The sequence below is a fragment of the Lissotriton helveticus genome, chromosome 3_1 (genome assembly GCF_964261635.1).
Source record: "Lissotriton helveticus chromosome 3_1, aLisHel1.1, whole genome shotgun sequence".
In the NCBI taxonomy this organism is placed as follows: Eukaryota; Metazoa; Chordata; class Amphibia; order Caudata; family Salamandridae; genus Lissotriton; species Lissotriton helveticus.
In genome coordinates, this window is record NC_136061.1 from 1,309,229,755 (window position 1) to 1,309,248,127 (window position 18,373).

General features: G+C 44.3%; 1 protein-coding gene across 1 annotated transcript in view; it reads left to right on the forward strand.

Moving 5' to 3' along the window:
• ADAMTS8 (ADAM metallopeptidase with thrombospondin type 1 motif 8) overlaps positions 1–17,304 on the forward strand; it is a 266,131-nt gene extending 248,827 nt beyond the window's left edge. Inside the window, exon 9 of the mRNA XM_078681944.1 lies at positions 14,755–17,304. Coding sequence (XP_078538070.1) covers positions 14,755–15,490 — 736 coding nt within the window. The 3' untranslated portion in view covers positions 15,491–17,304. The remainder of the gene's footprint in view (positions 1–14,754) is intronic.
• Positions 17,305–18,373: the final 1,069 nt, after the last annotated feature.

Below are 18,373 nucleotides of genomic sequence, written 5' to 3' on the forward strand. Positions count from 1 at the left end.
AACATATTAAGGTTGTGGGAACAAAACTGGTATGTTCAGATCCAGGATTTTATCGAGGGGAACTGTTGGAAAACTTGGGCGGAGATTGAAATGGGGCTCCAGCACTCAAATATCATTTTAAAATGGTCATTTATCAGAATGAAACTGATATTGGAAAAGCTAGATATGGAAAACCTGTGTTATAAAACCAATATTAGTGAAGCCCTTAACCACCCCATACAACGGAAGATTAGTAACTGGATTAAAATCTTTAATGAGAATAAGTCCCTTTCATTATATGAAGAAGTTAGGGATAGATGGAAAGAAAGGGAAGACATACAGATCCTTAAACCAACCTGGAATAGGCTTAATAAGTATAACAGTGATATTCAGAGGGGCGAATTTTAAATGTATGCATACTATTCAAAATGGTTGATATATAGAACACATTCTTTTCTTCATAAAATATACCCGCAAATAGAAAATAAATGCTTTCGCTGTGCACAGAAAGGCACCTGGACACATATCATTTGGGAATGCCCTAAAATCCAGAGTTTGTGGGAGGAGATCTAGAAATACCTTAGAGCTATAATAGATCTCCTCATTTCACTCGATGAAGCCATTGCTGTTTTGGGGTGCTCTTCTATTAGCGGCGCACATGAGGAATATGTGTTTATCGCAGCATTAATAGCGAGATCTCTAATCCTACAACTCCTGAGAACAGAGAAGGTACCCACTTTTAATGCATGGAGGGCAAAACTGCTTAATGAACAAGAAATGGAAAAGAAATATGCAATAAGGTCAGGAGCAGTAAGATAGTATGAGAAATATTGGAGTGTGTTTGAAACATAGGATAACATCCGTATAGCTGATATAAGAAGATAGAACATATATGTGGGTACTTAATCTGATATAGCACTTTGCACTTTGTAATTTATAATTTACCTTAATGTGATCCTTTCCTGCACTTTTGTAGTATCTTATATAAAAAGTAAGAATACACATGTACGTATGTATATCTTTATCTTAATAGGATCATCTTTGTATTACAGGAATTTTATGATTGTATTACTGTGAAATGACTATTTATAATGTTCAATACCTTGCACTTTATATTTAAGCCACTTTTTTCCTTCTTCAACAGTTAGGAATATGTATCTATATATGATATTATGGATTTTGAACCTTCTTTATGAACTCTCAATAAAAAAAATTTAAAAATTAAAAAAGTACCACTGGTGCATGCTAATTGTGAAATGTCATCATGCATGAGTCATTGTTGGTGCACTTTTTTTCAACTATCCTGTTTATATGCAGATCTTGAAGGAAGCAGCATACTGTAATTTGAATAGCATTTGCTTATGTGTCTGGTGTGACATTCTCAGCTTTTGCTTCAGCTTTGAGTGTTAACATACAAGTGCTGAAATAGTCTAGACTTCCTCAATGAAGAATATAAAGGGCCTTATTATGAGCTTGGCAGTGTGGGAGAGGGACTGCCCCAAGTCCGCACTGCCAAACCCGTGGTTGAACCACCTGCCAGATTAGGAGTTTTCTCCTGTCTGGCGGGCTGTTCTTTGGCATTCCCACGGCAGTGCTTATGAAATAGGCACCATAATGAGAACGTCAAAATTAGTACCGCACAAAATGGACTGTTTCAGTCCATACCATGCAGGTACTAGGGTGCAAGCAGACAGGAGGGCACATCACATGCCCCCCTGGATGCACCCCATGGCGCTGAGACACAAGGAGGCCCTGCAGGGCCACCTTTGTTTCCTCACCACCACACTTTTCAAGGCAGTCGCACCGCCAGGAAAAGTGTGGCAGTGGGGAAACACGTGATATGCTTGGCGGGCCGCAGGGACCTCGCCAAGCATATTGCGGCCTCAAGACCACCATGCCACCACCAGGGATCTCTGATCCCTGGCGGTTGCGGTGGTCCCAGGGCAGCCCGACCACCCGGTTTGTAATAGGGTGGTCAGAAGACTGCCACAGGTCTGGCAGTCTATGGACCACCAGGCTAGTAATAAGGCCCACAGAGATTAGTGTATTATGCCTGTAATTCATATCTCAATGAAATGTTATAACATATGTTAATAGGTGCCACGAAAACAGTGCAGGGACACATTCAAAGGACTTTAAAAAAAAATCTAAAACTTCACGGTGATATAATCAAAAACAATTAAGTATATGTGCCCACGGACATTACAAATGACAATTTAAAGACTCACCCAATATGCTCCTCTTACCAACAACACTTATAGTGCAAGTCTTGACAAAATTGGCAGCTTTAGTCAATGAGCTTTTATATAACTTCCGCCTTCACTGAGCCTGTTTCAAAGCACTTCTAATTATTTACAGATAAGAAAGTAAAGTGATAAGGAGATTGTGAGACCTAAGATTCTATTTCTTTCCGTTAATATAGTTCCTTGCTTTGCATCCTTGACCCGTTAAAGTCAGCAATAGCAAGCAGAGCTGGCTTACCCCAAGGTGTGGTCTAGGGACAGCAAATCAATTATTGCATAGCACAGTTTTTTCAAATCTGTGTCTTTTCTAGAGGCTAGGAGCAAAATTTAGAGGGTTGTATTGAATAAACTCCTCAAAATAGTTCCATGACTCACAGTCCACATCATTTACCTTTATCAAACTGGCATATTGGCAATCAGGCAGTGCCCAATAGGCTAGTCTGACAGAGCAGTGTTGGTCGGCTTTTTTAGTAGTTATGGGCCGGTTTTATGGCTAGGTGCGCAGGTTTTTACTGGCTATTTCCCTAGTATCGCAACTTTTGTTTGGCTATCTGATTCTCTATGGGGCTAACTTTTATTTTGTTGTACAGGTCTATTTATTGTCCCAGTCCGAATCTGCCATGTACTTGCTTCGATCCACCTATGTCACTTACATCCACTTGTACACTGCCCCCACCCAGATGGCATGAATGCAATCCTCGCCTTCTTAACAGACCATACTTTTTGCCCCCCTGGAACATGTTTGCAAGCACCCATGGTGTAAAGCAGCACTAAACACATTGGCAAAGTCAATAGGTCCAAATGGCAAGACTAAATGGCTCTGCCAATGTTTGTTCATTTAAGCCTGTGGTATTCATAATACGGCCCGCAGGCCGCCAGTGGCCTGGCAGGCCTTCATTGGCGGCCCACGGACCTTGCCTTGCCATTTCTACGTTTCCAGTGAGGCCAGCAGTACACACAGAAGATGACCGCAGGAGCATACGTAGTGAATACGTATTAATTAGGTATTCACTACGTATGCTCCTGCGGTCATCTTCTGTGTTTACTGCTGGCCTCTGTGACATCACGGCTCCGTCGGAAGCCTTCCCAAAAGGCCCTTTAAAAGTCAGCTGTAAGTGCTTTCACAGCTGACTTTTAAAGGGCCTTTTTGGATGCTTCCTGTTTGGACAGAGATAGGCAGAGACAGATAGAGACAGAGACAGAGAAAGATAGAGACAGATAGAGACAGAGACAGCTAGAGACAGAAACAGATAGAGACAGATAGAGATGCAGACAGAAAGAGATAGAGACAGACAAAGACAGAGAGACAGACAGAGACAGAGAGAGACAAACACAGACAGACAGAAACAGATAGAGACAGAGACAGCTAGAGACAGAGACAGCTAGAGACAGAGACAGATAGAAACATAGACAGATAGAGACCGACAGATAGGGACAGAGACAGATGTAAACAGACAGATAGAGAGAGATAGAGACAGAGACAGACAGGGAGAGACAGAGAGCTAGAGACAGAAAGAGATAGAGACAGACAAAGACAGAGAGACAGACACAGACAGAGAGAGACAAACACAGACAGACAGAAACAGCTAGAGACAGAGACAGCTAGAGACAGAGACAGCTAGAGACAGAGACAGATAGAAACAGAGACAGATAGAGACCGACAGATAGAGACAGAGACAGATGTAAACAGACAGATAGAGAGAGATAGAGACAGATGGAGACAGACAAAGACAGAGATAGCGACAGAGACAGATGGAGACAGAGACAGACAGGGAGAGACAGAGAGCTAGAGAGAGAGTGAGCGAGAGAGATAGAGATAGACAGATAGATAAAGAGAGCGATAGAGAGATAAAGAGATACAGAGTGAGAAATAGATAGAGTGAGAGATAGAGAGAAAGATAGATAGATAGATAGATAGATAGATAGAAAGATAGATAGATAGATAGAGAGAGAGAGACAGAGAGAGAGAGATAGATAGAGATAGATAGAGCGAGATAGAGAGATGGAGAGAGATAGACAGATAGATGTGTGTATGCTGGCTGGGTCTGATGGCTCAGTGGACTAATGAGTCCGCTTGTGTTCAACCTCATGGTCACAGGTTTCTTTTTTTTATGCTCTAGCCACCCCCCTACTGAACCCGCCCCACCAGTGCGGTCCTCAGCCACAAACCTCACTGTAAATTTGGCCCCAGAGAGAAAGTTTGTAAATACCCATGATTTAACATATGTGGATGCATTTAACAACAGAAGTTTCCTAACTAAACTGTTAAAGTGCGATCTAGGTAGCAAAATACTTTATTGATTAATACGTGTTTAAAATACCAAAGCTTACTGTAGAGGCTCAGCATTATCCTAAAACAGACTGATGATATTGTACTCCCATGTCTGTGTAACTCACTCCCCGCCTCTGCAGCCAACACGTGAAGCATTATAAATCTGTTCGGCTGCCTTGCTTTTAATTATTTTCAGAAAATTGAAAGACGCAGTGATAATATGATCTCGCCTAGATATCTGCATCGATTTTTAATTTACTAAACTTGTTTAATCCTCAAAATAAATATTAATATGGAAGCATTTTGATTTGCGAAAAATGTTATGGCTTCCTTCTCCACAAAAATATATTTGACGCGCTGTATTCAGTCAATTATGGAATTACCTTGACCACCACATTGTGGACATTTGCTCATGTAAGGATTGAACAAGTTTGCTGAAAGCTGGATCTGGCTCTCGCTTTTTAGAAGCAGTAAAATAATGAACTACAACGGGGCGTGGCTTGCCGAGCTGCAGGATGGCCTTCTATAGGGGCTCTGCAGGTCAGGCCTAATTATCCTTTGAAATCACCATCTATTCCAGGAATCTATCACCACTAACATGAGACACCATGGTCTACCTCCCCCGGATCTAGATGAGAGGCACTGCAGAGGTGGGGGTGCAATAATAACGAAGATATAGAACTTACTGTGCCGCGGCCTGGTTTGTTCTGAGACATTGCCGCCATATTGCTTCGGTGCTGGTTGGACGGGAGACGCTCTGCCGGTCCTTCCCCTGCCTTGGCGACCCGGTGGAGAACCGAAAATTGACTCGCGAAGGTCGATCGATCTGAAGCTGGGTTCCCCCCTGGTGATACTGTGCAGCTGAATTTGCGCCAGCTTGATTGCGAGCCCGCACCAGTGGATGGTGCGGCCGGTGGCCCCTGCTCCAGCGTACGACATGAGGCTGCATGAGGGAGCGTGAGCAACATCGTATCATGGCCGCATGTGGAGTCTACCTTTGGGTGACTGATCGACCGGGTGAGGTGAGTGCGTGCCGGGGCTGGCAGGGCGGATGCCCGCTTGTGCAGCTACCACCTTGGGCTCTCCTCGTTGGGCTTCTCCACTCTGCGGCAGTGAGACCGGGCGTGCAGTAGGCGCTTGCGGGGTCACGCTCTGCTTGTGCTTGGTTCGCCCCTCCTCTGCTGGGGGATAATTCGGCTTCTTGGGCCTCTCTGTGCATGCTGAAGGGGTTGGGGTCTGGTTTCTGCGATCCTCCACGCACGGGAAGTGGTTAGCTCATGTGTGGGGGCATGGACCCTCTGAGACTTCTTGGGAGTGACCCTCCCCCCGAGCTGGTGCATACTCCGAGTAGAAGCTGCTCCCTGTGCTCCGTTCTGTGTGAGAACATTAACCACAGTACACAATCTCCAATTGAGCAAAGCTGACTTCTGCCAACCTGCTGACATACCGCAACCTAGGACACCCAGTTATAGACCAGGGTATAGGAGATTTAACTACAAACACAAATTAGTGTGTGTTCAGGGGTTCCAGCGGGTGTATTGGGGAAGACAGACCCCAAACAGTCAAAGCTCCCATTTGAAAATAAGCACCAGACTCGCACCACGGAGGCTAGCTCCGACCCAGATACCGATCATGGCGCCAGGGGCATGGGGGAAGAGTCAGGAGAAAGACCTACGTACTATAATGTTTGCTGTTCATTCCAGTATCAAAACGATTCAAAACAAGATCGATGCCCTCACCACAAATTTAGAAAGGGTCAAGTAAAGAGTGGACACTCATGAAACGCGTCTAGACACCCTAGAGAACAGGCTCTCGGACACCCAAGACTTCCAAGCTGAATCCAGTGCACAAGTCTTAGACAGGGAAAAGGTATTAGCTGTGATTAAAGCTAAATACGAGGATTTAGAAGTGAGGTCTAGGCGCAAAAACCTTAGAATTTTTGGCCTGCTGGAGACCACTGCAATTTCCAGAATGGAACCATTTATTGAGAACTTATTGCTTAAATTATTTTGGCTGGTGCTCTCATCAGTAATGATCGTTGAGCACACACATCGCTCACTGGGCCCTAAACCGCCGGTGGGGGCGATGCCTCGCCCCATAATAGCGTGCTCCAGAACAATAGGGACAGAGATTAGATACTAAAAACCACTAGAATCAAAAGCTCTATCACTCATCAAGGGAACACACTTTCCTTTTTCCCAGACTATACACCATCAGTGCAGGCTGCACGCAGGGAGTTTACACCGGTGAAACACAAACTACAAAGCACATCCATTCGATATTCTATGCTGTACCCCACCAGGTTGAAGATAACATACGACGATCAAGCTAATTTCTTCACATATGCCAAGGCGGCCCTCAAGTACGCGAAGCATATATGTGCCAAGAAGACACCAATTCAATCCTCGCACAAACCCGGCCCAGAACTAAATCTCAGCGATAATGACTGATTATATTAACTGGTTCTGGCACACTCTGGATCTGTATCCGGTACCACACTCACATCTAGTCCTAACTGTCACCCAACATTGTAGCACCAGGAGTGACCTTATTCTGTTTCAATCTAATTTTGTCTCACATTTCAGTTTATCAGATTCCATAAAACTTGATACGCCCTGGCCACCCTGCCTCAAGGCAGGTTTATCCTGGCGACCCTAGTCCCACAGGGAGATCTCCCGTGTGTTCCTTAGTTTGTGTTAATTGGGGGGGGAGGTCCAGGGTGGGGGGTGGCACTGAGTCACAACCTGATTGGGAGGTTGGTGTGGGTGACGGTGTGGGGGGGAAGGTTATAACTTTTACGGACATGCACTTGTTTTCTTTGCAGGCTTGTCTTACCACAGATCAAAGTTTATTTAAATGTCAATCTTGTGTATCTACCCATGTGTACTTAAAGACTATGTTCCAAGGTTTCAGAATTTGGTTCACTTTCACTGTGAAAATGTTCAACATAGGCACACATCTCATAACATCCATAAAGTAACATGACAGAGGTTAAATTTATAAATTGGAACATCAGAGGGCTGAACGACTTCAGAAAGTCTAGATTGATGCAGGCGTATTTTTTGGGGGGGAATGTGTTGATTTGCATTTTCTTATTTACATTACAGAGACAAGTCAGATACAACCAGAGTAGAGTTCAGCAATATTGTCACATAAATAACCAATTGTACAAAAATAATTCTTATCAACAGGACCTCTTCTCCCTCCCATTCCCCCTCAGATCCCCCTTACTGCCAGTTCACTGTAAGTCTGTGAGCGTGAGACCATAATATGCCAACCATGGCTTCCATATCTTCCAGAACTTTTTGGGGCACCCCCTTGCTTCGTAAGTCGTTTTTTCCACCCAGCATATACATATCGATTCCCCTTTGCCATTCTGCTAGTGTAGAATTAGACGGGACACCCCATGTCCTTGCCAAGTCTCTTTTGGCTACTGCCAAGCCCAATTGGAGCAATGTTAATTCAGCTCTAGGGAAGTCAATCTCTGTAGGTATGCCCAGCAAAATAAACATGGGATTTGGGGGTATTGATTCCTGCAAAATGAGCTCCAACTCCTTCAGCAGCAGTCCTCAATATATCTGTACCAGATTGTGTGGAAAAATGTCCCTTCCGTGGTCTTACGTTTCAAGCAGTTGGGTGACTCTGCTCTACCTATCCAAATGCAGTTTGGCTCTATCATAATATATTCTGTGTAAATACCTACATTGGATCAATCGAAGTCGTGACCTAATAGCTACTTCCCTGGGATGCATCAGCGCCATTTCCCAATCTAAGTCTTCTATCTCCCCCAGATCCGCCTCCCACCTTAACCTGAGCTTTCATAAAGGGTCCGGTGTGTTATTTATTATTGTCCTATATGTCCAGGACACACCCTTCTCCTCAATTTCATCCATCAGTAACTGTTCTTCCAATGGGGCATACTAAGCAGGGTTTCCCTGGTCACCCGGCCATCCCATTTCATGCGTCTCTGATTTCTTCTTTGCTCTTATCACAATTTGCGTGGCTGGCAACAGCTTTGCGGTTTCCTTGCCCCCATAGAGGTAGTGCGAGTAAGGTCTTTTGATAAACAGTGTGTTCAAGAGCATATGTGGGGTGGTCCCTTTCTCCGAATGCCCATTCATTCACTACAATCAGATGGGCAGCCCAGTCATAGGCCCGAAGGTCTGGTAATAAAATGTCAACACTGTATTGGTTGCGTTGTAGCTTCACCTCTGCTACCCCATTCGGCTTCCCACCCCAGTGAAACTTTCTCCGAATATTGTCGATCTTGGTGAACACCTCTTCTGGTATCAGGTGGTAGGTATTTTGCAAAACATATACAAATTTTGGGAGTATTATCATTTTGCAGAGCACCGCTCTGCAAGTAGCATCAGTGGCAGGGATGCCCATCTCTCAGCATCTGAGCAAAATTCCCCAAGCACCCTATAGAGGTTACGCTCCAGCACCAGTGTCTTATCTAGTGTAACGTATACACCTAAATATTTTATTCCACTGGGCACGACCTATAACTGGCTTGGGTATACAACATGTTCGGCTGCCGCCCCACAGGATAAATACATGACTTTTCTCAATTAATTTTGTACCCCGCGTGTGTGCCATATTCCTCACAGCTCGCCATAATATTAGAGGGCGTAGTTTCGGGGTTTGTGACATACAATAGTATGTAGTTGGCATCCAAGGAAATATGTTCGTCGAGGTAGTCATCCACCCACTCGAAAACGAGTTATGTATGGATGAGCTCAGATGACACAGGCAAGGGGCTATAAAACCGATGCGAAAAGCAGAGGGGACAGGGGGCATCCCTGTCTAGTGCCTCTTCCTATTGGGAATTTCCGAGATGTCACCCCGTTGACCCTAACCCTTGCCAATGGTCCTTCGTACAGGGTAGCTATCCACCTCCTGAATTCGGGGCCAAATCCCAGCCTTTCCAGGACAGCCATGAGAAATGGCCTGTGGACTGTATCGAATGCTTTTTCAGCATCCAGGGACAGTATGAGATGTGGGTCAGTTCTATGCTGTACTATATCCAGCCAGTTACATATTCTTCTGAGGCTAAGTCTCATCGACCTCTTAGGCATAAAGACTGACTGGTCCCTGTGAACAAGCCCGGTGATGACCTTGGTAAGTCTATTGGCCAAAATTCTTGCCAATATTTTAGTCTCCATGTTTATGAGGGAGATGGGTCTATACGAACCACAACTCTGTAGCGGCCAACCTTCTTTGGGTATCACCATAATAGTGGCTGTCCGCAGGTCCTCTGGAAGATTGCCCAGCTCCTGCACCTCTAGGTACATCTGAAGGAGATGTGGGCTAAAAAGTGCCCCATTCTGTTTGAAAAACTTCAGCGGAGCCCGATGCATGCATATTTAATCCGACATCGTATAGATGTGTGTTTTTTGCAGGAAACGCATTAGAGGGGGGGCTTGGATCCCAAGATGCGCAAAAAATACTGGGGAGAGGTGCACTCAGCCCCATACTCGAACTACGAGGGGGTCTCCGTGTTGATGAAGCACGGAATAGGCTGGACGACCACTCAAGTACAGACTGACCCGGAAGGGAGGTTTATTATAATACGTGGCATGCTGATATCCACAAAAATTACTCTGGTGACGACATATGGTCCGAATGTGGACTACCAACAGTTTTTCTTATCTGCTTGGGCCCAGGTGATTGCGACTGGAGTTGACACAGTTATATGGTGTGGCGATTTTAATGTCACATTAAATACCGCATTAGATAGAGTTGGAGCAGCTTGTAGCCCACACACTAGAGCAGCGCAACAATTGAACACTATCATTTTTACCATAATCTCATTGACATCTGGCGCAACAGGAACCCTACAGTAAAGGATGGAACATGCATCACTTCACATTACAGAGCGTGGTCCAGATTGGACTACTGGCTGGTCACTGGTGATATGGCCGCCTGGACCATAGATGTGAAGCACATGGCCCGCATGCTTTCAAACCATGCCCCAGTTGCATTGTGCTGGAAGATACCTCAGACTATGCCCCAAGCGTTCAGTTGGAGCCCCCGGCCTCATGCTTTCCTAGACGCAGCATTTAAGGAAGAGATTAGAATCAAGATCACTCAATTCTTCTTCACAAATGAGGGGTCAGTGGACTCTTCCTCCCCTTTATGGGAAGCCTTAAAGGCAGTTATTAGGGGAGCTTGTATCTCCAAGCAAGCGGGGGTGCTAAAATCAATTAGGATTACACTATCAAATTTGGAAAATGAGATTAGATCCTCGGAATTGATGTTTTACCAGTTGGAGGCGCCCACACATCTTGCCTCCATGAGGGAGAAGATATCTTAATTAAAGGAAGAGGCAGTCAGAGATACCAGGTTCCTGGGGAAAGACGCTAAAGCACGTAATTATGGAGAAGGCGACAGGCCTGGCCGGACCCTCGCTAACACACTCAAACAGCACTCATCTCCAACCTTCATACCTGAGCTACTAGACGATAATCTGACTCCAATCAGGGGACAACAAGCCACACACAACCACCTCACAAACTTTTATTCCTCTTTATATACTGCCACACAGCTCGCCTCACGCCCTGAGTTACTTACATATCTTGGTTTCATCAAACCTCTTTGGCTGAGTGAAGCCCATAGGGCCTATCTGGATGTCCAATTTGCTGTGGAATATATAACACAGGTTATATATAGCCTGCTGGGTGCAAAGGTGCCCGATTAGATGGGCTGACAACGTCCTTCTACAAAACGTATGCAGTGGAACTTGCACCCCATCTGTTGGATGTATATCAGGAATTTTTGGAATGCGGTTTGCTGCCACCAACCATGAGGGAGGCGGCGATCATCTCCCTTTTGAAACCAGATAAGCAGGCCAACCTATGTGACTCATATAGAACCCTATCATTAATGAATGTGAACTTAAAGATCTTGGCTAAGCTGATTGCTAACCGGCTACAGCCAATCTTACCCCTTATAGCCAGACCGGACCAGTCCGGATTTATTCCTGGCAGACCAACAGCCCATAATTTGCGTACCTTCTTCGCTACTATCCACCAAATTGACTCAAAATGACCAGCCATCGCTATGTTTCTAGATGCCACTAAGGCATTTGACTCCCTGGAATGGCCCTACTTATTTACAATATTGCCCAGACTGGGGCTCAGTCCCAACTTCATCAATATCATCAGCCTACTCTACCCTAGACCTACGGCCCGCCTGAGAACTAATGGACTTCTCTCAGAACCATTTGATATAACACAAGGCACTAGACAGGGCTGTCCGCTTTTGCCGTTGCTCTTTGCGATAGCGATGAAGCCATTAGTGGCTAGAATATGACAACACCATTCCGCCAGCGAACTAGGGTTCTCAGATAAAAGCCTCATAAATTTAATATATGCTGACAACGTCACCCTATATATTCATAACCCAGATGTAAATTTAAATCCTGTGTTGCGGGAAATACTTTAGTTTGGGGGCATGTTAGGCCTAAAAATTATCTTGTCCAAATTATCAATCCTTCACCTACCCGAAGCACCATTAGAAACTGACCTGGAATTCCCGCTTACTTGGATGGATGGAGCTGTAAAATATCTAGGTGTGTGGCGCTGCAGAGACTTGCAAGAAGTTTGGCGTATGAACTTCAGAAAACTGATGGAACGGTTAGAAAGTAAATCTAAATTCTGGTCCACCTCAGTCCTTAGCTGGAAGGATCGCCATAACCAAAATGTTAGTGCTCCGCATGTTTCTATATCTCTTCTTGAATATACCTATCCCCCTAAACAGAGCCTTTTTTAATGCTCTTTGCTCTAGACTCGTAGGCCTGGTGTGAGCTGGTAAGCAGCCACGAGAGAGATGGGAAATACTAACACTTCCGCTATCGCGGGGAGGGCTGGGAGCCCCAAACCTTGAACTCTAAGCACTAAGTGCACATGTGCAATTTCTTCATTTCTGGATACAGCCGATCCCATTTCAGCCACATGTGGCCATCGAAAAAGACGTGGCAGACCCTATCCCGTTACACTGCGCTGTTTACAAACCATACCACAAAACAACTGGCGAGGTAAACACAGTTGAATCTCTCAGATGGGCCTGGGAGGGTTTAAGAAAACGGGTCAGCGCTCCATTGCTCTATTTTCCGTCCACCCCACTTGCACATCACCCACTGTTCCCTACACTTCAGGATAAAGTCACAATAGAACACGCCCGCAAAATGGGTATTTCCAAGTTGGGTGACTTATACCCGCAGGACACATTCTTAGGGACACCGCACATCCAAGATGGCAGCCCAACTCCTTTTCTTGAATTATTACTATATTACCAGCTTAGAACGACTTGCAAAATGATTCACTCTACTTTCCCGACGTCTACGGCCACCATGATGCCATTAGAACACCTATTAGCCACTCCCCGGTAACTGATTACGAGACTATACAATCAAATGCAATCAAGCACTCCACAAGTGAATTCGAGGGCCCTGGTTAAATGGAGAATAGATCTGGATGGCCTGCCAACAGACAAACAGTGGTCATTTTGTTGCTCCCAGCTCCGTCACCTATCTCCTAATTATAAACTGAGACTAATTCACTTCAAGTTCCTTCATAGAGTGTACCGCACCCCCTCACAGCTACACTAGCTTGGATTGTGCCAGGACTCTAGGTGCTGGAAGTGCAAACAGGACAATGCCACATTCCTACACGTGGCATGGGTCTGTCCTTCCATGGCTAGATTCTGGGAGGAGGTATATGTCACCATTGGAGAAATCACAGGGGCTACACTTGACTGCACGCCACTTGTGGCTCTACTGGGGTACGTTGATGAAGCCCCGCCTGAGAAGCGCCGCCTTTTGCAATGATGCTCTTACTTGCAAAGCGTAGAGTAGCCATACACTGGGGTGCCCTTCAATCTCCCTGCATTAAAATCTGGATACAGGACATTGTTTACTGCCAGGAGCAGCTTGCCGCGTTCTGGAACTTGATGCCCATGGCTTCTCGCCCTAAAGACATCTGGGAAATCTATGTATTCTGGCTTAAAGAAAAAAAAAGAAGAGCCTGGTAATGTTAGCCCAGTATAGATCACTTATCCCTTAAACACAAAATGTATACTGTCTGCTGTTCTAACTTGGAATAGACTAGAGTCGCCGCCTCTGCACGGGTTTGATCGTGAAGGTAATACACTGTGCATGTATTCTGTATCAGGAAACTGTAACAAATGTTACTGGTATTGTAAACACTCACCTCCCTTAACTGTTTCAAGACCAAAAAGCCAACCTCTAATCAATCGTTATATAAACCGGTGCTTTTGTGAGATAAGTGAATACTGTATGTTAATCATTTATAGTTATGCATGATGAAATGTGATATTTAAGCTGTTCGTTATATGTAAAGTGGCCATGGATGGATACAAATCCTGTAACGGATTGTAAGACACGAAACTGCAATATAAGTTGTACTATGTTTATGTCTGCACAAAATTCTAATAAATACAAATTTAAATAAATAAATAATGCACTGCAGCAAATTAGCCTTAGCCTAAACAGTTGTGGCCCCCTTGAGTAGGTGTTTCGAAACCCCACGGGTGCCCGCACCCCTGGTTAAGTACTACTGACATAGACCAATGTCATGAGCTATGTCAAAACGGCTTGACCAATTTGGAATGCCCCAAGGTAAACATACGAGTATGCCAGTGCTGCCGAATTTATAACTCAAATATCAACTTTACATTTATTTTGCAAATTCATCTATTTATGTCAATACATCAGCATGAGTTCTGAAAACAAACACATTTTTGTCTCTTATACACACTTTTCAACTTTGGTACACGTATACTAATTCAACTAAACAAAAACATGCAATTTAGAAGTCTGGGCCGCACATAGGAGACCTACTTACAGGTGGATGGAGAGCTACCAGTAGCTCACCAGACACTCCTAGGAGAAGGCTGGGCTATAACCATTATCTGTGGCAATGGAATGTGACCTTTTAGGAGCATGAATTGTGGCAGCGTCAGTGCATGGTTATTAAAAGTTGCCTTCTATGAATACTTGCACACTCTCCTGAATGAAATACTCAGGCAAGAAAATATGAGATAAGAAGCACAATCATTTGGTGGCAACTGAGGAATTAAACGATTCTTGATAACATCCATATATCAGACGCAAAGTTACATTCCAGAGTATCACTAGAACAGTGTGTTAAACTATAGCAATTCAACAGCAATGCCGTTAAAAGTCATGTTTGAGTATACTTTCTCTGCCTTGGCCTTACTGTTTCCTTTTGCTTGTAGGTATGGCTACAATGACATCATCACAATTCCAGCTGGAGCTACTAATATTGACATCAAACGACGAAGCAGCAGAGGAGCAAAACGTGATGGTAACTACCTGGCCCTGAAGACAATGGATGGCAGCTACCTGCTGAACGGTAACCTGGTCATCTCAGCCATGGAGCAGGATGTCTTGGTGAAGGGCGCCATATTGAAATACAGTGGTTCTTTGACAACACTGGAACGTATCCAGAGTTTCCAGCGGCTCCCCGAACCCCTCATAGTCCAGCTCTTGAGTATGTCCAGCGACACCTACCCACCGAAAGTAAAGTACACGTTCTTCATCCCCAAAGATCTGCCTTTTGCCAAGTCAAAGGGCAAAGAAAAAAAAGCTGCCAACATCAGCAAACCCAGGGTGACATCCCAGTGGGTGATGGGTGACTGGTCCCAATGTACCAAGAGTTGTGGTTCTGGGTGGCAGAGGAGAACTGTAGAGTGTTTGGAAATGGAGGAGAAGACCTCGACGGACTGTGACCAGGCTCTTAAACCTGAAGACATAAAACCGTGCAGTGATCTGCCCTGCCCTCTATGGCAACTGGGGCCCTGGTCACCATGTTCACGAACTTGCGGTGAAGGGGTGCAGGCACAAGGTGCCTTCTGTACCGACTATTTGGGACAGGCAATGGAAGATGAGAAATGCAACGCTTCAAAGAAGCCATCATATGTGACAAGAGTATGCGTTTTCAAAGAATGCTGAGACCTGCACCTAACAGAAGCACTGAACACTTATAACATAGGGAACCACTCATAACACCTGACCTTGTTTGAAAGTCCAAGCAGGGGCTGCTAACTATGACTGACCTTATTCCAAATTCTAAGCAGGAACTGTTTACCCGACTCCAACTTCCTTGAGAGACAAGGAAAGGACTATGAGCACCACCTGTTCTTGCCATGAAAACTGGCCCGGCTCGTAAGAGTAAGCAGGAAGTTCTAAAGAAACCTCTCCTTGCCTAAAAAAAATGATGCAGGACTGCTAACGAGCTGGGACCTAACTTTGAAGGTGAAGCGGGAACTACCGACATGAGAAAGATGAAGGAGGGACAGCTAACAGAATGAGGCCTTGTGTGAAAGGTGAAGCAAGGAAAACTAATACAATAGGACCTTGCTCTGAAGACGGAGCGGATACTTCTAACACAATGGGACCCTGCCTGAGGAGTGGGAACTGCTGACAAAATGTGACCTTGCTTGAAAGATGAAGCAGGAACTACTAATAGAACGTGACCTTGCTTGAGAGATGAAGCAGGAACTACGAATAGAAGGTGACCTTGCTTGAGAGATGAAGCAGGAACTACGAATAGAAGGTGACTTTGCTTGAGAGATGAAGCAGGAACTACTAATAGAACGTGACCTTGCTTGAAAGATGAAGAAGGAACTACGAATAGAACGTGACCTTGCTTGAGAGATGAAGCAGGAACTAAGAATAGAACGTGTCCTTGCTTGAGAGATGAAGCAGGAACTACGAATAGAACGTGACCTTGCTTGAAAGATGAAGCAGGAACTACTAATAGAAGGTGACCTTGCTTGAGAGATGAAGCAGGAACTACTAATAGAACGTGACCTTTCTTGAGAGATGAAGCAGGAACTACTAATAGAACGTGACCTTGATTGAGAGATGAAGCAGGAACTATGAATAGAAGGTGACCTTGCTTGAGAGATGAAGCAGGAACTACTAATAGAACGTGACCTTGCTTGAGAGATAAAGCAGGAACTACTAATAGAACGTGACCTTGCTTGAGAGATGAAGCAGGAACTACGAATAGAAGGCGACCTTGCTTGAAAGATGAAGCAGGAACTACGAATAGAAGGCGACCTTGCTTGAAAGATGAAACAGTGACTATTAACACAATATGACCTTGCACGAAAGATAAAGATGCAGCTACTAACAAAATGTGACCTTAATCGAAATAAGAAGCAGTCATTTCGAAGGAGTTATCGCGGCTCTGTAAAGAACGCAAGAACTACTAGCAAAGGTAGCCCTATTTGAAATATGAATATGAAGTGCAAAAGAAGCTTAAATGTGTTTGAGTGACACATCTGGCAGTTCTCGCACAAATTGACTTTCCTTGAAAGATGAGGCAGGAACTACCAACAGAACACGACCTTGCTTGAAAGAAGACACATGGGCTGCTAAACCAACATGACCTTGATGAAGCAGGAACTATTAAACGAGCACAGCATTCATGGAAAGAAAATGCAGGGACTCCTAGTCTGCCCTCACTGTGCTTGAACTACAAAACAAGAACTGCAAAGAAACCAGACCTGGCTTGAAAGATGAAACACAGACTGCTAATACAAAGAGCCCTTGTTTGACAGATGAGGTGGGGGTTGCTAACACAGTCAGACCTCACTTAAAGAACCATTAATGGACTGTTAACAGACTGGGATATCAATATGTGATTTATGTTCTCAAGTATGGACAACTTAGAGGGTTAAAGGAAAGAGTGCACAACATAACCTGAAGAGGTTAAGAGGTGATAGGCTGGCAGGGGAAAGGTTTTTTAAAAAAAAAAATATATATATATATATATATATATATATATATATATATATATATATATATATATATATATGTGTGTGTGTGTATATATGTATATATGACCACACACAGAGAAGGTCCCAGGGGTAAATTTATAGACCCTACTGTTAAGCCCCCTGTATATAAGTGACACCAACCTAAAGTTAACAGAGAGTCAAGAAACAGACAAACAATGTACCCAAATAAAGTTACACAGGAAATAGTTATTAAACTATGCGAGTTCCCATCAGTCTACCATCGAGACCGCCCTTCATCATCTGGGATCTCTTATGCATGAATTCTGTCACATTGAAGGGTAAAAAAACCTGTGCTGGCAGGTGACTACACCAGGCACAGGAAAAACCACAATGTTGTTTGCAGATATGAAACAGAATGGCGTGTCTAGATGGGAACTGAGTAGCAGTGCGTGAAAAAAGATGTGTATTGTGAAAAGAAAGAGAAAAGGCTCTAAAATTAGGTAGTGGTCGGGAAAACAATTTTTAATAAACACCCTCACACTCCTAAATCAATAAAAACAGTGCAATAGTGGTTTAACAAATAGCCACTAGAGATGTAAGGTCGACATGTTTCTGCAGACGCATGGAGTCTAGCGATCTCCTGCTGCTTCTTCGGGACCATTAATGCTACTGCTAGAAAAAAATAATAACATAAACCATATCACCTGAAAGTGTATGTATGAACATCTTCTCATCCTAAAGATAGGGGAGAAAATATTAATATAAGGGTACAGAGTCATGTATACATATAAGTTTTAACGTGCACATTTAGTGCCATCATTATTATATGCTAGACATAAGCTATTATTGCCCAGCACTTAGACTATCAAACTCAGTCACAAATCACCAATTCAGCAAATTTGTAGATTAGGGTTCACTCACCCACTTGATGAGAAGGAACCACTCCACCTCACCTGGCACGAGCTCAGGTTAATGGATGCACCGCACTAGAAAAAGACAACAGATCAAAAGATGTATCCACATCTAAATGTATTCCTAAACTGACCGGTCTAAGCATGCCCCGCACCAAGCATCACATTCCTGCCAG